Source organism: Arvicanthis niloticus, chromosome 22 (assembly GCF_011762505.2).
Source record: "Arvicanthis niloticus isolate mArvNil1 chromosome 22, mArvNil1.pat.X, whole genome shotgun sequence".
Classification (NCBI taxonomy): domain Eukaryota; kingdom Metazoa; phylum Chordata; class Mammalia; order Rodentia; family Muridae; genus Arvicanthis; species Arvicanthis niloticus.
In genome coordinates, this window is record NC_133429.1 from 27834526 (window position 1) to 27861457 (window position 26932).

General features: G+C 38.1%; 1 protein-coding gene across 3 annotated transcripts in view; it reads right to left on the reverse strand.

The window, feature by feature from the left end:
* Tmtc2 (transmembrane O-mannosyltransferase targeting cadherins 2) overlaps positions 1–26932 on the reverse strand; it is a 381379-nt gene that overhangs the window by 37464 nt on the left and 316983 nt on the right. For all 3 annotated transcript variants that reach the window (XM_076920115.1, XM_076920113.1, XM_076920114.1), the window contains one exon: positions 17837–17900. In XM_076920115.1, the coding sequence (XP_076776230.1) occupies positions 17837–17900 (64 nt within the window). The remainder of the gene's footprint in view (positions 1–17836; positions 17901–26932) is intronic.

Here is a 26932-nt window from a genome sequence, read left to right on the forward strand (position 1 = left end):
GCCTGACTGGATGCTGCCATGCTCCCACCTTGATGGTAACAGACAGAGCCTCTGAACCTGTAAGCCAGCCCCAATTAAATGTTGTCCTTACAAGAGTTGCCTTGGTCATGGTGCCTGTTTACAGTAGTAAAACCTTAACTACCACACCACCTGCCTTATCACTTATCACTGCCTTATCACTTATCACTGCCTTAGCAGTGATAACAACCTACAGGATCCCCAGTCTGTGTTGGGAAATGCAGCAGAGAGAACCAGTTTTCTGCCCTCATGAGGCTCATGACTGGGAGAGAAGAGATTCATCCCACAAGGATATGAGGACTCCAAATAGTAATGGTGATGATGTGCAGCATGAAAACAGAAGGAATCTGAAGATGCAAAGATTGACAGGTAGGAGGTACTGTTTGAACAATCACTGAAGACAATGGCTGGGCAAGCCAACTGATTCTTGGATGGAAGTGGGACAATTGGCAGAAAGGGTGAGTTTCAATGTCTAGAGAGGTGCTTCTCAACCTGTGGGCCACAATACTTTTGTAAGTCAAGAGACCCTTTTATAGGGGTTGCATATCAGATAAAAAAAGATACAAGAAGAGTGACATTATTTAGGCAAGCGATTGTGAGACTAAAACAGGAAAAAATATACCTTGCAGGTTAAGAGTTCTGTTTACAGTTAAGAATAGGTTCCTGTTTGTCCTATGTTTATTTGGCCCATCTGCACCAGATGTGCTTGATCACATGTCAGCAGGATGTAAATGGGCAAGGAAGATGTCAGGATGTATTCTTGGCCCCAACTGGATGTAGGCAGGAGGTATGCAAGTGGGAAGTACATCAGGATATACACTTGCCCCAGATTACACCTGATGGGAAATATGGTCTCCTCGTCGGGTTGCCTTTTTAAAGCCTCTGCAACGTGCGACACATTACCATTTCCCTGGGAACTCAGGGGTGAACGTGGCCAGAGTCCATCTCCTGGTCTGTATTTATATAAAGCTTGCTTCCAATTTGAGTTCAAATTGTGGTAGTGGTCTTAATTCTCTCCTGGTGGGATTAACACTATTTATAGTTTAATAGATATATAAAAGATGTATAATAGATAATAGTCTCTAGAAAGACAATACTATGTGCTGTACATTCAGACAGGAAAAAAATCATGTGGGATGACATGCTGGAGGTGGAAAGCTTTCACAATGACATCATATATAAACAATGCAATACAGTTTTCAATAGTTCATAGACTAGATGTCATTTGTCCAGATGAAAAAAATAAAGACTTAGTTTTTGACATGTAATATATCCAGAATGAAGTATGCCTATTCTTAGAAGTATCTAAAAGTTAATCTGTACAGATGTCAAGGTTCACATCACTTTATGTACCACTACTGTGTCAAAATATTTAGTTCAAAATAGCTCTGATGCATTTGATCCCTGGCCAGACCCACTGAACGGGGAAGAGAAAACCAAAATAGGTTTTGACAGCTTGAAGTGATGAATTGCTCTTTGATGGTCAAACTTCAGTGATGGAGTGTGTTATAATGCTTGGCATTTATTTGGCTACACTCTTGACCCTGGCTTGTTCTGAAGCCATCAGTCACATATGCTCGTCGGGCAGAGCTTTGGAACTTTTATCGGCTGTCACATTTTTTAGCACATCTTAAGTGATCAGCGTACATTGGAGGAGCACATTTCCCTCCCTCAAAACCCGAGATGAAAATTCAGAGCAAGTTTTCAAAGAATTAAGTTGGCAGACATCTTCCTGCTCAAAGTACTGAGTACATAAGTAATTATACAGAGAAGCTGAGGCCACTGAATATAGTAGAGGTGTTTATAAAGCAGGAACTAGTTGTAGATAACATGAAGATGTCAGACAGCTTAATTCTTTTCATCTGAGTGAAAGCATGTGGTGTCAATTGTGACTCAGTGGAATTTTTAGACTCTTGTGACAAATTAAACTTCATTAAGATGATTTAAAAACCTAAAACAAGTTCAGCATATTCTAGAACAATGGCTTGGTGGTATAGCATTTATCTAGAAGATACTAAGTTCTGGCTTCAGTCTTCAACACTGTAAAAAAATAAATAAATAAAAATAAAACCGTCACAGCAATGAGATAACCCTGGCACATTTCTAAGTAGGTTGATGTTGTCCTTCATAAGCCAATATTTTAAAAGGTAAATTCATAGTATTGCATATGTATTTAAGGGATGTTTAGATTATTCTGTATTTAAATATTTATTCCATATGTGAAATCATAAAAGTTTAATAAACTTATTCTAAAATGTATCTCTTGGTCTATCATAATAACCATACAGCAGAAACGTGACATCATAGTCAAATCATTCTATCATGCTACCAAAATAACAAGCAAACAAACAAAAAGGGCAAAAATATAAAAAACAAAACCAAAAAAACAAACAAAAAAGCCAAATTCAGTAGCGATCTTTCCAAAGAAACAGTTAGTTAAGAATCTCTTCTACATAGCAAGCCAGTGGTGGCGCAGTGGCTGAGGTAGCCACCTGCAGAGGGCAAGCCCATGCCCTTTGCTCTCTCTCTCTCTCCTGGTTCGAATCCTGCTTTCCCCGTGTGACTCTGCCTGAGTTTCATGCGGGGGGGGGCGGGGGGGGGCGGGGGTGGCGGGGGAGAATCTCTTCTACAAAGTACCTGCCCATCCAAACACTATACCAACATTTTATCAAACCATTCAGTCAACCTCAGATTTTTCTGAAAGGTTTAGCAAGGAAAAAGGAAATAAATTCTTTCTAAGGATTCTTGTGAGAAGCATATTTCCTGTGATTGCATGAGTCATTCTCAGGGAAAATAAGCAATATGTTTCAAGCAGTTCAAAATAACTTGACTGCTAGATCTCTTGATGCCTCGGCTCTTTGAAGATGCAATCAGATTAAGTTCTTACATTTTTTTATGTAGCATACAAGTTGCCAAAGATGCAATGATTCTTTGAAAAAATGATTATTACAAAAAAAAAAAAAAAAAAAAAACAATTAAATGCCAAGTCTTTTGACAGATGGCAGATAGGCACTTTTTACATATAAGAATGTAATTGTCTCATTATATCTCCCAGGTCTATCTTGGAAACTGACATATAGGAGACACAATGATAGGCACTATTTTCTGCCTTAAAAAAGCATTTTCCAGTGTTATTCTGCGCAAGATCCAGGAACCATGTGCTATGGGGGCGCAATAATTTCCACTTGAAATGTACTATGAAAGGATCACATGATAAAAACGTAATCCCCACCTGTGGCCAATATTGAACAATGATTGGGCCATATAGGTGGTAACTCCACATGTGATGAGTTCATGTTAAATAGGCTAGGAAATGGACCTGATTTGAAATGAGTTGTTGAGGGGATATCTTTGGTTGTCTCTTTATCTCCTTCCTGGATGCAGTGAGATACGCAGCTTTCTTCCTCCACTTCTTGCAGCTATGATGATATGGTTTACTACCTCAGGCCCGCCGCAACGGAACCAGCCAACTATAGACTATAACCTCTTTAAAGGAAATCCCCCGTAAATATTGCTACATTCAAGCTACTTTTTTCAGGGAGTTGTCACAAAGTGTCTAACAAAGTCGGATACAGGAATGTGCAAAAGAGAGTGTAAATTGATCTCAAGAATCTACCCCTCTGCTCATTTGCACTCCCCTAAAATGGTCAGTACACAATTATTGTCAAAACTTGGATCATCGCATTTAAACAAGCGTTGGTTCACTATTTCTTTCCCATGGGTGTTGTGAGAGTCATTGAATTTTTCATGAATACTTATATAAAGAACTAAGGAGTTCAGAGAACATGTGCTGAAGTTAGATTATCTAGATTTTCAGACTGGCTTTTCCTGTAGGACCGCCGGGCAAGTTACTCTGCCCCATCTTCCCCATATCCCCCCAAAAAACCAAAAACCAAAAACCAAAAACAAAACAAACAAACAAAAAAATGCCACATTTTTAAAGATAAGATTCCTCTTGTAGCCTGTGCTGGCCTGAAACTCCCTATGATTGTATAGTTCAAGCTGCCCTTGAACTCCCGATGTGCACTATATCACCTGACTGAGAACTTAAATTTTAACCCTTGATCAGCACAGATGTTAGGTTTATTTTTATTTATTTATTTATTTTTACTTTTGAGATAGGAGCTCACTATATATATCTCTGTCTGGCCTGGAAGTCAGAGCTTCCCCTGCCCCTGCCTGCCTAGGTATTAGGTTTGTAGTATTATACCTGGTTTTAAATGTATTAATGAAAAAAAAAATACTGGTAATTTTCTGTTGTCCAACATACTCGTATTTTCTTCTATGTAGTAATTTATAATGTACACCGAAATATAGATCTATAATTCTGGGATTAAGCAAGGTTTTCTTTTCTGGTTTTGAATCAGGGTGTGGCTCTAAAGAAGAGCCGGCCTTGAAGTCACAATCTGCCTGCCTCAGCATGGTGCTTGAGGAGATGCTAGCCCTGTGCCCTCATTCTCGGCTTGCAGTGTTCTTATTCTTGTTTAGGTGAATGTTTCCCTTCTTTTTCATCATTCACTGTTCATGGTTTAGACGAACTCAGATGTAATGATAACACATTTAAAGCAATGATATGGTGCTGCACTGTGCAGGGTTATAATCCATCATCTGTTCTTCATAAGCGTTCCCTAGATATAGGAAATGTTTGGGAGTTATGGTGCCAATTAGCACACTGGAAAATACAATGATAATGTCCTATTATGCGATGAAGGAAGCACTCAGCAGACGCATATGTTTCTTGTAAAGATTTCCGAGACTGATTAAAGAGTACAATCCTGTTTGGGTAGCAAAACAATTCCTTCGTCAAGACCCGAGGAATTTGCCTTTCCCAAGGCTAGCTTAAGAAAACTATACAAAGAATTGAGAGACAACTCAATACAGGTGAGAAATTAGAAATTCTAAGTATAAATCTCTCTTCCCATAAGAAAGCCGATAAAATAAGATAGCCATGTTTCTCAGGTTTGTTGCCCAAGGAGGTTGAGCAGTATAAATTCATTTAAAAAATGCTTTGGTCCTTCATTATGTATGTATTAATGCCTTTCACATACAATTTTTATTATTTCTGGTATCATATAAAATTATATCCACCAATATAAAGAAGTATCACTAGTTATTAGGGAGTATATACTATTGTTTGATTTGTAAATAGTTTAATACATGTGATTAAAATAAAGAGCTTAGAAGGGCCAAAAAAAGGGAGAGAGAAAGGGTACAGGCAATTATAATGATGAAACTTAAATGTAAACAACTGAATATTGTTAAAAGAAAGAAACAACCCTCTCCTTTGAATACATAGTGTTAAATGCACTAAATACATGAAATAATTTTCCTCAAGGGGAATGACATTAGTATCCGGCAAGGATTCCAGGTGCTCGCTTTCATGTGCCTTAGCAGGTTTCACATTAAATTAATGAAATGAAAAACAAACTAGAACAGGAAAAGATTTCATAAAGGCAATCCATCCATCTCTCACATGCTTTGAGTCTTCAGTGGTGAGGGCGGAGTAACTGAAACTGATGAGAAAAAGAAGAATTCTTGTTTTACATTTATAGCTCCTAGAACTTGCTAAGGTCAGTTACATCACAACTGCAAAGGCAGTGCCCACTGTCTCCCCAGGTGATTTAAACAATTAATGTTGTATAGTTATGAATTATTGAGAGTGGCTCATACCTATCATCCGGTAAACCACTGTAAGCCATCTTTTCAAAATTGCACCTCTTCTAAAATTCCGCATTACTAAACTCAGCGAGTTATTTTCGAATGAAAGCAATTTAGTGATCAGGGGACCATTTCAAATTCTTTCTTGTCACAGGATCGTTAATAGCACCACATTTGCTCTTTTTAACTCGCCGTTTATACTTCAAATCGGAAATGCACACATGTGGTAAAGCTGCATTGTTAGGAGCCATTTTAGTAAAGATCACTTAAGAAAGTGACACACTCACAAACTAGAGATGAAAACCCCATAGGAATAATGGGAGCTGTTCAAACACTGATATTCAACAACAAAGAAGCTGAATTCCCTGTAGTTTTAATATTGTGATATAAAAAATACGCAAGTTTCTGACAATACTGTCCTTTTCCTGTGTGTGTGTGTGTGTGTGTGTGTGTGTAATGTGTGGTATAAGTACTTATAGTATCAATGTGTGAGTGTGTAAACATTTATGTATATGTGGAAGTCAGTGTGCAGATTCAAGTATCTTTCCTCAATGGACCTCCATCTTTATATTTTGAGTCAGGATCTCTCCCTGAACCTACAGGTCATGGGTTCAGCTAGATTTGAATGGCTAGTGATCTTCAGTCATTTGTCACTTGTCTGTCCCTACTTCACAGACCGTGGAGTGCAGGTATACACCACCATATGCCAACTGTGTTCTGGGGAGTTGAACTCAGTTCTTAGTGCCAGCAGTGTAGGAAATTTATTGACTGAGCCATCTCCCTAGCTTCTTACTACAGCTTTTCTTCACAGTAGTTGTTTTCTGGATTGATGTCAAAGGAAATAACAGTTGTGTCCAGGTCAATGATATAACAGTTTGCAGCAAACACAATTTTAACCCTTCCTAAAAAAAAAAAATGTAGGTCTCCTTTCTCTTCTAGGGCTTATCGAGACTGTTACTGCCACACATTTACTCAACTCAAGTAAGAAAAGACAAATATTTGATTCTGAAATTTTCCAAGTAGCAAGGACTTCAACAGCTCAGTCTGGGAAAACAGTCATCCAGGACAATAAAGACTGTGCTGGATCAAACATTCCCCAGGCTCCTCGAAGCTCCCTTTTGACTAAGTCTCATCCTTCCCTGTTATATTTTATCGGTTCATGCTAGTTGATAAATCCATATAATAGGAATCCATACAGTAAGATAGCTCTTACATCTGATCACCTTCAGGATCTGATTATATTTCTTGTCCTTCTGTTAGGAACCTGATCATCTAAACTGCTTTCAGCAAAAATCCCATGCAAGTCAGATGCATGAATTCTCTGGCCTTGAAGTTTCCTAGTGATCTCTCTCCCAACTTTTATCTCACTCCCACAGCTACAGTAGGAGAAGGCTATCACTTTTAGCTGTCTTGACTAACTAGTAGGGATACAGTGATACTGGCATTCTAGTAGGATGCTTGGATCTTAGTAGGCAAGACAAGGTAAATTAACCAGAAAATCCACATACATTGATTTGGCTCAATCTTTATGTGACAATTATAACTACAGTGTTTTTAATGGTAGATCTGATGAAGCATGAAAAATGGAAAGTAAAACAGGAAAGGGGGATTTTCACCAAATACAGCAGTCTGTGGTAGGGGAAGCATTGCAAGGCCTCTTTGTCCAAATTTTCCTCCATATTGCTTCCTATTTAGAGACTGGGATACTCACTGTCCTCTGATAGGGAAAGTTCCTCTCATATAAAAATAGGATAAACTCAACAAGGTGTCAGGAAGTCCCCTTCTGCACATCCCATTTCTCCCATTCCTTCAGTATAATGAATTCAGTATGTCAAACTGCTTTATGTTTGGGAAATGGCTTCAGGAAGAAGCAAGAAATCCGTGAATGTCTTGGTTAAATTTGCATTGAGTCTGCCCTCTCTCTTTTGCATCACAATAACCTTGACACCCATCACAATAGCCTCAAATAAAGACTTGCTTTCATTAAAGTCAGCATGCAATGTGGAAACCATGTCTACTTTCAGAAAGCTGGCTAAACTATGAAATCAGCCTTAACGTTCACCACTGGATTCTTGGACAAAGAAAACATGGGCTAGACACACAAAGACATATTACTCTGTCACAGGGGAAGACAAAATTATGTTTGTAGCAAAACTGGATAGAACTAAGGATCATCATGTTAAATGAAATAAGTCAGATCATAAAGATAGTATCACATGTTGCTTTCCTATGGAGAATCTAGATTAAATGTCAGAAGACATGAGACTACAAGGGAGTTTATTTGGGAAGAAGAAAAAGATTAACTAGAGGAGGGGTCAGAGGTGAAAAAATATACTGGGATGACTATGGTCAAAGTACACTGGTTACATGCCTGAAAATATCAATGATACCCATTATTTCTTGCAATTAGTAAATGCTAACAAAAAGTCTTCCTTTACATTTTATAATACATGCATTTATTTTCTTTATCAAGACATAGAACAGAACAGAAATGAAGTTACCAATCTACCAACTTTCTTGACTCTGCCAAACCTACTGGTTTTTGGAGGAAGTATAATTTTTCTAGATTTGGGCTCATGTCACTAAGGAAGAGTGACAGAAGACTCAGAGCTGCAGGGTAAACCATTGCTATAAAATTACAAGGGGGAGTAAAGACTTGTTAGCAGCTATTTGTTCCTGTTTTATTGTATGTACATTTTGGGGGAAAGGCTCTCTGTTCTTAATCAAGGATTCAAAGTATAAATACCTATAATGACGGCATCACAAAGAGAGGAGGCAGCTGTGGAGAAGACCGAGGGGGATTGCGGAGAATGTGAGGCACCTCTGCAGATGGTAGGCAGACTCCTCCCTCATACTCCCAGGTGGGAACATTGGCCAGTGTGGTTAGGACGTTTGAATTTTCAAAGAAACCAAGAGTCAAGTTTCTCAGAGGAGAAGGGACTGGATGTAATTTTAGTGTGTGGTCCCATGACTCACACAGTTAGAGCAAAAACTCCATACCCAGGGTACCACCTCAAAGAAATGGCAGTAAAAATAAACATGCTTAGAGAATATAATTAAATGAAATCCCCCAAGGTTTGATGTTCCCTAAACTAGGATACTCAAGTTGATTTTCTTTATAGCCAAGAGGTACATAAGCTACCCACCTCTTACCTCCACTGAAGTCTTTTCTGTTGTGAATCTAACAATAGACACACACACACACACACACACACACACACACACACACACACGTACATACTTTTCAAATTGTGTTTGAAATAGGTTGCATGTGGATTGTGAAAGACAACAATACCTCCTGAACTGTAAAGTTTAGCTTAGGTCACCAGAGTGGGCTGCAAATTGCCCACACCAACAGCAAACAAATGAACTTTGCTTACCCCCACTGTCTTCTAATTATGTGACTTGGAAAATCAGACAAACAAGAAAAAAGCTGTAGCCACTTCAGAGGTACATTTTTGCTCTGGTTTATCTAATGTTTGCAAAAGAACATACAACAGAAAGAAGCTAAAATGTAAGCAGAGAGAAATGAATGCATCAGAAGCTAGACTTTGTAACTTGCTAAACAAAGGAACAGCAAAGTAAAATTTGGAAAAGAGATCTCTAGAGAGAAATATCTCCATGGAAATATGGGTAGAGGGAGATTAAAATTGATCCTGGCATAACTATGGCCCTCAGAGCAAAGAGCACTGGTCTTGATCCTGCTGGAGTTGGATAAAAATTAGTTATTTGATTTCTAAAATGTATAACCATACAAATATGATGAAAGGTATTTATGAACTGAACAGCATAAAACTTTGGTGACTATATTTGAGAAATGAACGTAAGTCTATCAAAGATCTTATATCTTTGGGTCAGCTGAATATAACTACGAGGAAGATAATAATTTATTCTTTGATTGTAATTTCCATATTTACTGTCAGTGACTTAAAACATCATTCATATTCTAAATATAAAATGTAGATATGTTTGAAACTGATAAAAAAAAGTGACAGTGACAGATTTATGTGCAGTATTGAAATATTTTTTACTTACACAACCTAATTTGGTCATTTTCTCATGGACACACACACACATATGTTTTCTGTTGTGAATTCTATTTCTCAACCATAATTAGAACACACACATACATACAAACATATATATATATATGTATATATATATTTATATATGTATATATAATTATTCAATGCCTAAAGTCCAGAGATGCAGGATACACATTTTTCCCACATCACAGCAACTTTTGGAAAGTTCCAGGAGAAGCAGACAGTTCCTCACCCTCTTATGAGCATAGATGTGGTTTAACTGCTTCCCAAGCAAATTATTATTAACCCTGCCATTTTTCCCCTAACAAAATGGTGATCTCAATAATTTTCTTCAAAAAAATATCCCTTATATAGTCAAATCTGAATCTGTCTAGCTTAACCTAATTTCATGGTCTCTTGTTCTAATTATGGTTGAGAAATAGAATTCCCACCAGAAAACAACTCTAAGCTCAGGGTATTTTATACTTCTTATGTCAGAACAACCCAAATAATTCCAAATTCTTCTGCCTGGACTTCCAGAACTGGTGCTTAATTCTGCCCACCTACCTCCTTCTATAAGCATTTTTGCTGTATAAAGATATTATAAATTAAAAGTAATATATTACAGAATAGGAGCACTATTCAACCAGATGCACTTTGTCATAGCAAACTTATTTTTTAAAAAGAAAACAAATTCCCATATATCTCATTTTAAACTTGTGACATACAATACTGGGAGAGAGGCGGGAGGATAGCACCAGATTTTGCTCATAAATCCAGGAATCGATTTAGAATTTAAGTGTCTGGGAAAGGAAAAGCTCAGATGTGAAACTTTCAATTAAATAATCCAGGGGATATGTTTTCCCATTCACTTTTATACAATGAATACACATCTAAAGTATTTGTGAAATACTACACCAGTGAAAAATGCAGTGTATGAATAAAACATGTAGCACATGTCAGAAGTCTGAGTCAGAAATGTAATCTATAACTGATTTCAAAAATCCATTTATAAGTATAAAATGACTCATTGCTTAAAAACACATGTCAACAGGCGGCTATTTGTTTTGCATGGCTACTTGAGACCACTAAGAAATATGGTTTCTTGTCACCTCAAAGATCTAAGGAACTCATGAGTATTTAATCTTAAATTCAGCCCTTTCTTCCTTAGGAGTAGAAGATAGCCAAGTGACAAGTGTATTAATTTACTGTCCCTCCTCCCTTACTACATAAACTCAGTCCCCCACCCATTCAGTTTTGTCACCTACATTATTTCAATACTTCGCGTTCTTTATCTTCTGTCCCCCAGTAATTAATCAATTCTTTGAGACTTCAGTATTCTTGTCATCGCTTTTGTGTTTGGACAGATTTTTGTATCATATTTTGATGTGTGTATATCTTACAACTATTTATTTTTAAATTTACACATTTATGTCCTTTCTTTTTTATCTCTCATGCTTTCTTGCAAAATGTTTAATGAGCCCCCCAGACTACTCTTCATTTTCTTAGTACCTAAAAACTGTCCCCATCACTAGTATGGAAATGGAATATTAGAGGCCACCAGGGGCATCTTTCTCTCTGCATCAGTGGACATTCATGTCCTTGTTTCTTTTTGCCATTTATAGCAGTGTTCAGAGCTCATCAGCTAGGATTTTTAAACCCTGTAACTGTCTTTGATATTTCCATTATCCTACAGCCAGATGGAATTTTCAGGTTGGAACTTGGCACTCTTCTCTCCTTTCATGCCTTCTCTTTTTATTTGTTTGTTTGTTTGTTTTTTCGAGACAGGGTTTCTCTGTATAGCCTGGGCTGTCCTGGAACTCACTCTGTAGACCAGGCTGGCCTCGAACTCAGAAATCCGCCTGCCTCTGCCTCCCAAGTGCTGGGATTAAAGGCGTGTGCTACCACAGCCTGGCTTCATGCCTTCTCTTACGTGGTACACTTTACTTATTTTTCTGGTACTGTTATTTGCGGCAGAAGATGCGTATATCTTCATTCTTCCAAGACACTTCATTCCAAGTTGATTCAAATGCCAATGAATGATTGGCATTCATTCCAAGGCACTTCCTGAAAAGAATATCTACTAAATGGAAGAGCTAGGGGAAGGACTTAAGGAGCTGAAGGGGATTGCAAGCCACAGGAAGAACAGCATTATCAACTAACCAGACCACCCAGAGATCCCAGGGAATAAATCACTAATCAAAGAGTATACATGGAGGGCCTCATGGCTCCAGATACATATGTAGGAGAGAATGGCCTTATCTGGCAACAGTGGGATGGAGGCCCTTTGTCCTGTGGAGGCTTGATGGCCAGCATAGAAAGATGTTAGAACAGTGAGGTGGGAGTGGGTGAGTAGGTAGAGGAGCACCCTCTTAGAGGCAAAGGGGAGGGGGAAGAGGAGAGATGGGAGGGGGGTTGTGGAGGGGAAATGGGGAAGGGGATATCATTTGAAATGTAAACAAATAAAATGATTAATTAACAAAAAAAGAAATTCAGCATACGGCTTTGGAGGCAGCTCAGCCAGTATAATGTTTACTAACCAATCATGAAGACCTGGCTTTGATCCTCAACACTTATGTAAAAATTTAAGCATGACTGTGCTCACCTGTAATTCCAGAGCTAGGGAGCTGGAGACATGAGGATCTCTGGGGTATGCTAGTCAACCAGGCCAGCCAGCCCAACTGAACTGATGAGTTTCAAGAACAATGTGAGAATGTGTCTCAGAAACTACAGTGAAGATCGATAAAGGCTGACACACAAAATCAACTGCTGGCCTCCACAACCCCTCTCATCCACATGCACACATCTGGATGTGTATACACCACACACACACAATACTACAAACACCCACACACCCTTACACTCATTCAGAAGGTGTTAAGTTCAAACCTAAGAACTCTTAGGTTTGTGCTCTTGAAATAAAACACACCACTCTGATGGTCTTATTCCTGTTTATACTACTTCTTTGTTTCTAAGTTACCTGAATTAAAAAAATGGAAGGACTTATTGTAAACAATCAATTTTCCCATTCACATCCTATCAATTTTCCTACTCACATGCTATCACATGCTTAGCCTATGTCTATTTTTTTCTGTCCCACTCTGTTCCCGCTCTAACTCTTGACTGCCTTACGCTCACAATGATCTTTTCTTTGGTTCTACCGTGGCTGGGTCTTCAGTCCTACTTCTCTGAACACAATACATACTTTTTATGTCATCCTAAATGACTGCTCTCTACTGTTTTACTGATGGTCAAAATTTCAGAGTAGCGGCTTCTGATCTTTAAGTGTGAGACTCAGGAAATTTCACCTGTTTTAGGTGAATTATCAATTCCATTTTTCCCACGGCCCTCCCTGCCTCTCTATATACTATGACCCCACTGCTCAAATTCTCTTCCTTCTCCTCTTTTTTTGCTGAAATCTCCTATACAATTCTATCATTTCAAGGATCTTTAAGCTTTCCTACTCCAAGTCAAAGCCTTTTAAGATCAACCTGGATGAAAGTAATGTCTCCTATCCACTTATTTTGCACCTAATTTACATCCCCCACAAACCCTTATTAGATAGCATTACTTACTGCTCTGATATTTGAGAACAGAGACCCACGTTTCTGTCCTTCTCCCCTTTCTTACATTATATTGTATGGTTCTCAAGGTCAGAGTTAAATTTTCATAACTGTGAAACTCTATTTCATTACACATAGAGTCGTATATAATGTTGACATTTGAATTTAAAAAATAGCTGCGATGACTCTACACCATAAACAAGTCTGCCCCTGAAAACCCAAGCACTGGTAATTTTGCCCTCTGGATTCCAGAGTGAATAAGAAGTTAAGTAAAGGTAGGTGACTTTGTACCATGCAAATTTCCCATTCATCACACTAAATCTTTTATCCCTAAGATAATGCAGACTTTGGCTTCATTCCCAATCAAAGAACAAAGTAGTTTCCTTTAAATGTCCCGAGTTCTCAGGAGTCAGCAATTTTTGATGTGCTTAAGTGGATGGGGGAGGAAGATGGAAAGGGATTGTCATAGAGTTAATTCTGCACCAAGCTCAACGTAGTTATAAAAAGAAAAACTAACAAACCCTATATTGCTAAAAACCTATTCTTATTGCGAAAAAAAAAAAAAAGAAAATGCTTTAGTGGAATAAGAGATCGACTTTTAGAGCAATTTCTACACAATATCTGCTAAAGAAGAACTTAAGATAGAATATGACATGCTATAGCAAACATATCAATGATGGGCGCTGTGAACGAACACAATCCTCCAGTTGCACACTCCAGTACGGCCACAAACTGGGAACAGCAGCAGCAGACAAAGCTAAATCTAAAACTATACAGTGTTCCTGATCACCTAGACTGGTTTCATTATTTCAACATTTTATAACTGAAGCTACAGTACAAAAGGTCAATACATTTCAACATCAGTTCTGTAGAATAATATGCTTTGGGAGGGTAAAAATAGCAGGGCATATTAAAATTAATGAAATCAATACTTTACTAAGAAGTAAGTATATCTCAGAGGTAATAATCTTTTAAAAAGAGACTTTATTTTAAATTATGCCATCCATATGTGTGTGTGTCGGTGGGAGTGGAGGTTATGCACATAAGCACAGTGGCCTTGGAAGCCAGTGAGGGCATCCCAGGCACTGGAGTTAGAGTAGGTTGTGCTGAAAGGGCTGCTGGGAAGCAAGGCAAATCCATTCTTAACCACTGAACCATCTCTACATTCACATCAATAGCTTATTCAATATGGTGGTAACAAGGGGACTCACACAAGCCACCCATTTTACATTACACAGTATGGCCCAACATAAGCACTGTTAGACTTTTAGTTACCCATATACCGCACCCTGATGACCACCATAGAAATGGTATTTATTGATTCAAACAGAATAGAAACTTTATGAAAAGCAAGAGAAAGCTTGGCTGATTGTGTAGATGAGCTAAATTTAAAAAAATTAAAAGGAATAGGAAATGGATCTATTTAAACAGTCCAGGAGAACTGATACTTGTAGGTCTCCTCTCTCATGTAATCAAGTAACCCATGATGACATTTATTAAATTAACAGCAGCAAGAACAAAAAATTGCTTTTGTGAACAAAAAGAATGAATAGCAAGATACACGTTGGGCAGGTGCTTCTATTTAGATCAAATGCCGTATCCTCAGTAAATTAAAGCTACTGCTCAAATAGTTCTCTATTTCAGAAAAAAAAAAAAATACTAGTGACATGGTTTGTAATTCCATCATTTGGGCCTCAGTGACACTTTATACACACTACAGTACCAACTGAAAAGCCAAGCAAATAGAAAATTAATTGGGAAAAAAATGCACATCTGTTGATCTATCAATTAAAACACCATTTACTTTCTGTTAAATCTAAACTTTATAACAAAGCCAATAAAAAAGCGACCTTACCAGATATGGAAAGGATCATTTGAATAAATGCATTTTCAAAAGAAATTTGATGATGAAATATTTTGGAGTCTCTTGGGGAAAAAAAGGGCATTGCATTGGAGATTAAATATTGATTTTATGATTGCGCTAGTCAGTTATTAAAAAGCAACTCCATAAGTCAGGCTTGTACTCTGTGGTACTTACACATCTTTTTGTTTTTCAGAGGCCAGACATCTCAGACAGTTGTCTTTCCCTATGCTGTCATACTGTGATAAAGACCATCCTTTAGCCAATCACACAGTAATATTAAATGTGACATTCAGAGAACCCGATTTGCAATGACTGAAAGCTCCTCTTGATTTTCACGTAGTTACATATATTTAGAACATATATGTCAATCAACTTCCATGAAAGGAAAGCAGGTCACTCCATTGCCTGCCTTCATAAGACTTCTTTAAAGTCTTTAAAAACTGCTTGAAAAACTGCACAAAGGAGTCAAACTTGAAAATTTACAGGGTTTTTTTTTTGTGTGTGTGTGTATATGTTGCATTCCTAACTTCTGTATTGCTTCATTTTTCTGCAAACATGCAGCACTGTCTGAGATATTAGGTAGCCACCTCAATTCATCCCTCTTTCCAGCCCCGTTTTAAGTTCCTCAGAGGGATGCTCTGTCCCCAGTGCCTACAATAGGACCTGGTACTCACAAAAAATACAAAATGAGTAAGCAAACTGATTGTTATGCTGGCTTACCAATATATAATGTGTACGTCCTCTGGTTACTTAGCCTCCCTAGCCCCTTTAAACTTTGTTATGCTTTTTTTTTCTTTTAAATGACAAAATTGTGCTGCCAGGTGAGGCATTAGCTTCTCCACCCCTCACCACCATCTAACCCACAAAAGCATCCGTGAGTTGCAATAAACAAATTCTCAGGAAGTACCTAGCAAAGTGAGTGACGGGTGAGCATACAGTAAACTTTAGCTGTCACAGCACTTGCCATTAGGATTATTCTCTCCTGTTGCAAACAGCTTGTCAGTTCCTCGGGAGTCCGCTAACTACGGGAAGTGGTTCAGGACAGCTATTGCGGAACACCGCATCTTGGAAAACTGAATGCGTGGAGATAGAGGGAATGTAGTAGACAATGCAGGCATGGTGGGTCCGAGACCTTTCCGTGTTCTCTCCTGTAAAGGAGGTACTAAGGTAATTGTTTACATCTTTATTTCTGGTGATGGGACAGAGAAGAATCTGAGCAACTGGGCCTTCCTGCAGTCTCCTCTGTCTGTAACTTCTGAACCTGCCTTATCCTCTCCATCAGTAACTTCTATGCTTGCCTGGTTCCCTCCATCAGTAACTTCTTTAGTTGCCTGGTCCCCTCCATCTATACTATCTGTGCCTGCCTGATCCCTTGGTCTATAACAACTGAACCTGATTGGTCCCTGCCACCTACACCATCTGTGCTTGCCTGGTTCTTTCCATCTATAACATCTGAATCTCCTCCATCCTTTATTACTGCATTGTACACTAATGGCCGTAAAAATAAGATCCAAATAAACAAACAAGAAACAAAACAAAACAAAACAAATCTTCCTTTTTCTTCTTTGGGTCTGAAGATTCCTTTGTCCTAAAATCATACATGAATGTGTATGGTTTTGTTATGCCAATCCATCTTTTGTTATCGGGGCCTCGACATATTTCATGGTGTTTACATCATAACATATTACAACAAATCAAACTTGAGATTTATATTCATGGTTAAATCTTAAGGGGAAAACAAAAAAGGAAACCAACACACACAAGTTCTCCATAAGTCTCCACTCTCACCAAGCAAAACCTCCACAGGAGTCACGATGCTATTATCAATTACTTGATTACACTATTTCCCTAATCCACTGCATGATCTGAAACCTGTCTCCTTTTCAACGTAGCCCCAGTATATATATTTTCCCAATAGATGCAGCACTATAAAAAAACGAGACAGATTCCATTCTTTGTATTATGCCCACACATGCATTTTCATTATTGTTTGCAAATTGCATTTCTCAAATGCATGGTCGACATTTGGAGAGCCCGGGAGAAGGTTTCACTGCTATTCAGTGGTGCAGAGTGCATATGAGAATAAATGTTCAGGAGAGAAATTTGGTGATGTGGAAAATAAAAAAAAAAAAAAAACCCTGTTTGTCAGGCTGCTATAAAAGCAGCTCTTGGCTTCTTATAAATAGTAATTCTATTCCAACAGTAATGATCTAATTTATATCCATCGTACTTTCTGGAAGTGAGACTACCCAGGGAAAACTTGTAATGAAAACATTATCAATAAACTTGCAAAGTCGAGTTATTAAAAAATGAGGAGTTTTAGAATGTGAAACTGGTACAAGGCTGAAGGCTTAAAGGCAGGGAAAGACAAACAGTGAGTATTTATCGCTAGAGAAACAATATAAAGCTTTCACAGAATTGGAAGATTCACCCAAATCAAAGGTGTTTAGCAACGATCAAACCGGTATTCAGATCATGAAAGCTAATGGTGATTTTCACGAGGGGTGGAAAGGGAAGGGGAAGAGAAATTTCTGGGGAAGATGAAAAAACTGGTATGGGCAGCTTGTGACTGGAGAGCTGTACAGTGGGTGTTCAAACAAATAAACCAGGGAGGAAGAGAATAAACAAGGCAGTGTCAGTGGTATTCTCCATTGAGAACACCCTAGGAGCATGGCTTTGTTAATGGTACTCACTGGTAAAGTACTTACATTAGGTCTCAGTCTTGCTGCCATATCATAATACTTCTCAGCGGCTTCATTAAGGCTGGCTTGTCTGTCGGAAGAATAAGATAAAATAAAATAAAATAATAATAAAATAAAATCATGCTATGTATTTGAAAACTGAAGCATTGTAGCCCGGTAGTGGTGGTAATGCACACCTTTAATCCATGCACTCACAAGGCAGAGGCAGGAGGATCCCTGAATTTGGGGCGAGCCTGGTCTACAGAGAGAGTTTCCAGGATAGCTAGGGTTACAATGGGAAACCCTGTCTGGAAACCAACCAACCAACCAAACAAACAAAGCCAAATAAACAAAAACTGAAGCATAGTGAAGAGGAATTACAGTAACAAAAAATTTTTACAATCATATTGTCTAAACAGTAAGTTCCCACAGAGAAAACCCAAATTGTTACTTGGTATTACATTGAATGCACTGCAAATGGTATTCTATCACACTCCCATTTGGGTTGGTATTGGGAACTTACATTTACCTGTTTGCTATACAAAAAAGGTATTTTTCTTTTCAAAGAAACACCAATAATACGTATAGAGTCTCCAGTTTTAAAATAATTCAGAAAAACATATTTAGAAATCAATTGTCCAAATATTTAGCTATGATTTTTAAAAATATGTTTATATCCATGTATGTGCATCTGTGTGAGTTTATGTGCACCATGCGTGGAGAGGGTTTCACAGAGGCCAAAAGAGGGTGTTGGATATCTTTGAACTGGACTTAACTGAGTTAAGGCAGTAATGAACTATGGGACATTAGAGTTGGAATATTAATTTGGGACCTTTGTAAAAGCAATAAACACCCAAAATAACCATCTCCTCAGCCTCTAATTGTGCATTTTCAAGGTAAACATAGTGAATATTTGCAAGATTTGAGAAATTATATATTCATTCTCTCTGTCTCTTTCTCTTTTCCCTTCCCTCCCTTCCTCCCTTCCTCCCCCCACCCCCACACAAACACACACACAAACACACACACACACGAGACACAGAAGCAGAAAGAGAGATAAGGAGTGGTGGATGGAATAAATATGAACAAAATTTGATATACGTGTGAGGGTGTCAGATTCTCCGGAACTGGAGTTACAGACAGTTGTGAACTGCCATGTGGGTGCTGGGAATTATATCCAGGTCCTCTGGAAGGAGAGTCAATGCTCTTAAACATTGAGCCATCTCTTAAAATTGTTTTAATGCTAACTAAATACTAATTAAATTTTTAGAAACAGAATAACTGGGTGTTGTAGGCAACTCCAAATCTATGCACCTAGTACCCGCAATCCCACATGGTGTGCCAGTGCATATCTGTATTCCAAGCACCAGGAGGCAGGCACAAGAGATCCTCAGTGCTTGCTCACCAGCCAATCTTCCTAAGAGTTGAGCTCTGGGTTTGGTAAATGACCCTGTCACAAACACTAGGGTGGAGCGTGCTAAAGGAAGATGTCTTCCTCAGGCTTCTGCCTGTGTGCACATGGGCACTCGCACATGTGCGGACACATGAATATATTTCTGTGTAGAAAGTCATTCTGTTTCTCCCTATTTCTGTCTCTGTCTCTGTCTGTCTCTCTCTCTTTCTCTCTTTCTCTCTTTCTCTCTCTCTCTCTCTCCACACACACACACACCATGCTCATCTCACAATATTTCTCTTCTTGCAGTCTGGTAACCAGTGTGGACATGTGATCTAATCTCAGGTAACTGGACACTCCCACATGACATTATAATTGAGGGGGGATAAACATGAAAATATAAAAATACAGAAAAATGAAAATCAGAGACTAGTGAAAGGATAGGTAGAATTCACTCAGAATGGTTCAAGAATCGAGGCTATATGTAGACTAGACTATTCCTGCAAATAATGACAAGAGTATAATTATTTATATAGTTCTTAACCACTAGATTTAGACTGTATTGTGCTAATTCAAACCTTCCAGTCCATAGATGTATTATAATTTGGCGGTAGGGGCATAGTACTTGGTATTGAACCAGAGCCTATCCCATGCTAGGCAGAAACTCTATCTGGCTCTAAGAGTGGATTCTTTAGTCTCCTATATAACAAGAGACAGTTTTCTTGCTTGTGCTAAAGTCTAGGAATAGCATAGCTTTCTTATAAAAAGAGAATTCACAATGAATCTAATGGATAAACTTGTACTGCCGATCTCCAAAGACTAGGTTCAGTTAACCTGTCAGTAGATGACACCAAATGTCAGCGAGTCATCAACATGAAATGTTTTTTTTTTGGACTGTCCTGTTTCACAAGACCTTCCCAGATGGCAGATAACAAGATATAAGAAGATCTCACAAGTGAACTACTGTCTAGTAAATATGTATGAGGATTGAAGAATAAAAGGTATGGAAAAATGCCAAGTTTAATTTCAGATGATATGCACAGTATTAACTATGATATGAAAGAACACTAAATGGCTACAGGGTCTGCTTTAAGAGGGGAAACACTGTTCTTAGGGGAAAGGCTCAGTAGGTAATAGGTCACTGCAGAAGCACAAGGACTTGAGTCTGGATTCCTAGAACCCACATGAATGTCAATGTACATGGCAGTCTGCTCGTAATCTCATCTAGCAAAAAAAGGAGATGAGGGGAGCCCCTAGAATATGTTGGCTGACAGGAATAGTCAAATTAGTGAGCTCTGGGTTCAAGTGAGATACCTTGCTCCAATAAAGAGAAAATAATTGAGGAAGGCAACCTAATGTTAGCCTCTGTCCATCATATATATATATATATATATATATATATATATATATATATATATATATATATATGTGTGTGTGTGTGTGTGTGTGTGTGTGTGTTCGTGTGTGTATGTGTGTGTATATATACATATATATGTGTGTGTATATATATGTGTATGTGTGTATATGTATGTGTGTGTATATATATGTGTGTATATATGTATATATACACATATATATGTATATATGTGTATATATACATATATGTATTATATACACACACACATATATATAAACACACACACACACACACATATATATATACACACACATGCACCTACATACATACATGTGCCCCCACACATGCAACATTCATGCATATGGGTATGCTCATACAGACTCATTGCAAGAAAGGGTGATGGAAGAGTGTTCTCTTAAAGCTGTAATTTAGGAAATTTGGCATCAACAAGAAGACAGAAAAGGTAGAAAGAAACAGAACACAGAGTTAAATCTCTCAATTAGAGAACCATAGTCAGGTTTTAAAAGAGAAGGAAAGCCAGCCTTCCTTAGTAGATTGAATTTGCACTGAGGTCAAGAGAAATAAAAAGCATAAAGTCATACCCCATGTAGACATATAAAGGATAGGACTGATTAAAGATATCATCTCTCTGGAGAACTGGTCATATCTTGCTAATGTTTGAAGGAAAAGTAATTAGAAACACTATTTTTTTTTAAACAGAAGTTATAAAGAAAGTAAAGCAGTAAGAAAAGCCCAAAATATAAAACTAAACCTTGAGCCAAGGCTCTTCTAAATTCATGGTATGTCACAATGTGTCACTCAGTTTATATTCTCATAAGTGTCAAAGTTCAACCTCAACATGTCAAGAAAAGTACTCATGCTTGGCAGGAGACAGTAAAACTTCCCTTGCTAGGGTATTTAATGAAGGTGCCCTCCACTAAATTACAGATTCACGTTGGTTCAGATTCATCTGGAAATGTGAACCAGTATTCTTTAGGTCATGCCCTGGAAGGGTTTTCTCCAGAGAAATATAAAAGGCATGGAGGTAGGAAATTAGAGTAACTTGATGCCAGAAGAATGTAAGTTGCCTTGAAATAAGATCAAATACACATCAAGTATAAGTATGGCCACTACTAATGGTTCTTTACAACCTCTGATTCATAAGGCACATACTGATCAAAAGAGAAACCGTGGTCTGCACTCGACAAAATGTTTTGAAGACACCAAGCAACTGAATTTTAAAAACGATTATGAATTTTTAAGTCATTAGATTCTTCTATGGTAACTATATGTAAATGTGAAATGTTGTGTGTGTGAATACTTGGTTCTTACAGTGGTACAAAAGGTTGAGAGTCCTTTAGAAGGAGGATCTTGGCTAGAGGTTGTAAGTCCTGGGAAGGACCCTGAACATCCTTATTACTATAGAATTTCCTGTCTGCTCTTTGCTTCCCTACTGCAGAGGTAGTGTGTCTATCACCACGAACTCCCACCAGCCTACGCCTTCCCATCATGATGGATGGCAACCCCTCAGACTGCAAACCAAAATAAACCTTGTCTCCTTTGAGTTGCTTTTAGTCAGGGATTTTATCAAAGCAATAAAAAAAGTAACTAAGACAGTGGCTTAATGCTCAAAGGAAATATTCAGAAGAGTTAATTTAAGCTAAGAATTACAACTGATAACATTCTAAAGGAAATAATGAAAAACAGGATTTATTATGTATGTCATATATGTATAAAATTAATTTCCACTGCAGAATTTTGTTTCTATTATTAAAAAGTCTTTCCATTACTAGTCAGAAAGTATTGTTGACAGCACATGGAAAACCATGGGAAGGAATATGTCATTTCAAGGCACAGAGTGGTGATTTATATTATTGATTTATTCTCTGGACAAGAGAGAAAACTCATGAGGAAGTGTTCAAAGTTCATTTAATTGTGTAGGTTATATTTCATACTCCCCATCAGAAAGAGCAGTTTTTGGAATACTTATCAAGTCTTAATTGCAAAAAAATGACTAAATCATTCATCATCATTTGGAAAGCAAAGAAATAAGCAGTATTCTGCTCTGTGCTTTGGGGGATTCTATTAAATACTGTCAAACACCTCCCAAATCAGACTGTTAGGGACGGAGTGCAAGGCTTGATTCCCCACGACTGCTGGTATACACCTGTTTAAAGTAGCTGAAAATCCATACCTTTTTTTTTTTTTTTTTTTTTTTTTTTACATGTTATGGTCATTTCTTTTATGTGATGTACAGTAAATCCTGAAATAGCAAAACCAGAGTCTCGCATACGTAAACCAATGGGGAAGACTAGTCCATGTAATGAAACATCTAAAATAAATTGTTTATAAACTCTTTAGAGAAAAATCACTGTGAAGACATCAATAAAACAGTTCTAAGACCCCTAATTCTTTGTCTTCATTTTAAAGAAGGCAACAGTGAAGAGGAAATGTCTCAAGAAAAGAGACCATATGTACTTTTTAAAATGATGTAATTTTAATTATTTTGCATCTGTGTGTATGTGTGTGTATATGAGAGTGAGCACACTGAGAGAGAATGAGAGAGAGAGAGAGAGAGAGAGAGAGAGAGAGAGACAGAGACAGAGACAGAGAGACAGAGACAGAGACAGAGAGAGACACAGAGAGAGGATGATTCTCTCCTGTTATGAGAGTCTCAGGGACTGAACTCAGGTCAACACCTTGAGCATCAAGCCTTTGCCTGCTGAGGCTTCCTGATAACCCTAAGGATCTAATTTTAGAATTGGTTTCTGTGGTTCACACGTTAGCATGTCCCATAAACATATAAGTCCTTTTTTTTTTTTTTTTTTTTTTCCACGGTTGCAAACCTTTTAAGGGCTTCTAAAGACAGATATAAAGCCTGGATACAAGAAAATGAAATGATGTTTTATATTGAAAATTTAAAAGGAAAGGAGTGATTGGTAATGCGAATCAGTATATTCCTACATAGTAAATTATCACTTCTGTTCAAGGTGGATTTCAGGCAGGAGAGGAATTACTGGGAGAATGAAGAAATGGGAGGAAGGTTGAATTGCCTGTAGTGAGAGATGAAGCAGCTTTGTAAGCAGCAGCACCTGCAACATGCAACAAGTATAAAAACTCAGGTACCAGCTAAAAGTACTAGGGCAGAACATGTCCCTGTGTCATTTCTTCACTCACTGATATGAAAGAGGCACTGAGTCGGAAGGTACCCACCAATACCAGCCTCACCTATCGATTGCCTTAAAGGTCTTACAGGCCATCCTAATCTGCCTTAAATCGGATTCTACTGAAAAACACAATGGTACAATGGCACAAGCCTGATTCCAGCACAGGGGAGACACCTGCAAGAGGGTTAAGGAGTTCAAAGTTAATTTCCGCTACTTCGAGACTCCAAGTAGCAGAATTTAAACTGCATGCAGCTACAGGACAAAGAAGCTACCTCAAAGTAAACGCTGAACCTATAATTTGAAAAGAACCATAAAAACTTATCTTGTTTTTTTTGTTTTGTTTTTGGTTTTGTTTTTTTTTGTTTGTTTTTTTTTGTTTTTGTTTTTTTTGTTTTTGGTTTTTTTTTGTCTCCTCAAAACATTTAAAGAGGGAACATCATAGCTGGGATAGCCTTGAAGCCTTGTCATGAGGATTGATTAAAGTTGTGCCCTTCAGATAGTAAAATCCCTGAGTATTTAATTTCTTGATACATGCAGAACCTATGCAGAACTATTCCACAAACTTTAAATGAGCCCTGCATCAGTTTTAACACCTAATACATCACGAGTGCAATCAAAGGTGCTTTGCTGCATCTTTGGGTCATTATTTTCTAAACAAGCCAGTATGCATACAAAACATATTTCCCACCTCAAGTTTTCTCTCTGTGGTTACTAAAGTTTACAGATGTAAAACCAAGGAATGTTAAAGGCTAACTTTGCATTTACTCTGCACACACACACACACACACACACACACACACACACACACCCCAGAGAGAGAGAGAGAGAGAGAACCCCGATTCTGTTTCTTTTTTCATCCAAAAATTTAAATTTTGTGTCACCTCCAGTTGAGCTAATAAAGAAGTTATTACTTTTAAATGCTATGTTTGTATAGCATATAAATCATTTAATACTGTGCTGCCTGAGTGGAGAAATTACAATATAATGATTCTTGCTCATACACTCATTCTGTTCTAGAAATTAGGAAAGCAATCGGAACCAGGTGGTATGGCTCAGTAGGGCATTCCTCACTACACTGGGGGCAGTGAGAACTTGAACCATTATGGCTGAAATCAATACAAAAAATAAATAAATAAAATAAGAGCACATTTATCCAAGCTGTGTGACTGAATACAGACATAGTCCATAATGATGTTTCTGTAAGTTGTGTATCCCAATGATACAAGGTTGGACGGAGCAAACTCTCCAGTGAACACATAAACCTACTCTCTAAGATCTACCATAAAAGAGCTCATTTGAAGACCCGCTCGAGGAGGCCTTATCATTTAGGATTTACATATGTGACGATCTGTGACCTTCTGTTAAGTCTTCTTCCTTTAATAAGAATCATAGTTTCTGGGCAGTCACACAGCTATAAAGATGAAGGGAACCCGTGATCATGAAAAGACTTTAGATGGAGCCAAGATACACTGCCTTTAGATTCCATCTCTGCCAACTCTGAGAAGCAATGATGGGACCCTCAGGACCTGCAGCTCTAAAATAAGAATATCAATGTCCCCTTTGAGGATGCATAGGTAGATGCAGGAGAGGGTCAGGTATGCATGCAAAACAGTGTCAAAAAGGCAGAAGACATCAGCAGAAATGTTGCTTTCATTTCCTACCAAGTTTGTACAATAAGGGGATAAAAACAACAAAATTCTCATACCAAAGTCTATGAACCAGGTAAAAATGTGTTTTTCTTAGCCTCTTGACTTCTTCTCAGTTACCAAATAAATTCATACTCTCATTCCAACTTTCAGTTGGTGGGGGGCGGGGGGAACTGAATATATCCCTTCCTACAGAATGCTTTTAACAGAACCGTGGATTCAACTGTTTCCTCTCACATCTATGTAGACATGATTCTACTGAGTTCAAACATTTTAAGTTCCTTTGATATTTTCCTTTGATGATAATCAATCTGCCTTAAAAAACAAAAACAAAGGTCTCATCTGGAAGCATCTAGTACTTTAAAAGTTTTATTTGAAGTCCTAAAAGCGTCCCCGTGTATCCTCAATGCACATTAAGTGGGACTTAGCATCTGTGAGCAGCATCCCTGCAAACACACTTGGTAATGTGAATGAAATTCACATTCCCAAGCAAAGCAGGAGCCTCATATGCTTTCATCTTCTAACTTTCTTCCACTCAGGTTTCACCAAGGAGATGCAGTCTTAAGAAATTCTAAACTCAGCACAGCAGGAGGCAGCTGTGTCCCAGGGAATGCTCTTCCAGCTCTGAGCAATGGTGGTCCAGGCCAAGCATGGTAAAATTTGCTGAACCTCAGGGCAAACAGGGTCATCGAAGTATGACTCCTAGCACTAAAGCATAGCGGAGTGTCACAAACACAAAGCCCATGATAAAAGGGTTGATATCAAAATCAGCTTAGAACTTGGAACTCCCTTAGAACACTTCATAAATGAAATTACATTAGCCACAATATTGATCACTTATGACTTGTACAAAATTGTACTCAAGAGGAAACCAAAACCATTTCTGAGTACTTTTTAACAAATCCCCTGAATAGCCTTGGATACTAAAAAAGAGATTTGAAATCAGTTTGTACAGTAAGCGCTTGTGATGCTATCTTCGTTGTCAACTAGTCTGCATCTGGAATTAACTAAAACCTAAGAGGCTGGAAACACCTGCAAGGGATTATTTCTTAATTACATCATTGGAATTGGAAAACTTACTTTAATTGAGACCTTTTGAGGTGGGAAGAGCCACCTTTAATCTGGGCCATACTTTCTGCTGGCCATCTATATAAGGGGCATGGAAGATGGAAGCAGGTTCTTTGACTGCTTGCTATGGAGACTAGAAAGTCCATTCCTTCCCTGGCACTAGAGCCTACTTCTTTGAGATTCTGCTATGTACTGAAAACCAGTTTGGACATCCAGTCACATGTACTAAAGAAATACTGAATCCTTGGGTATCCTCTTGCTAGACAGCCATTTTTGGACTAGCTGGCCCAGAGCTTTTAAGTCACTCTAGCAAAACTCCCCTTTGTGTGTGTGTGTGTGTGTGTGTGTGTGTGTGTGTGTGTGTGTGTGAAACCTGGAGTTTTTTCTTTGTTATTATACTAGAACCAGTGAAAAGTTTCCCATACACATCAACATTGTGGAAATTTTGAGGTTTGTCTCCAGAGTCTTCTCACTGGTTTTCTGCAGTCTGTA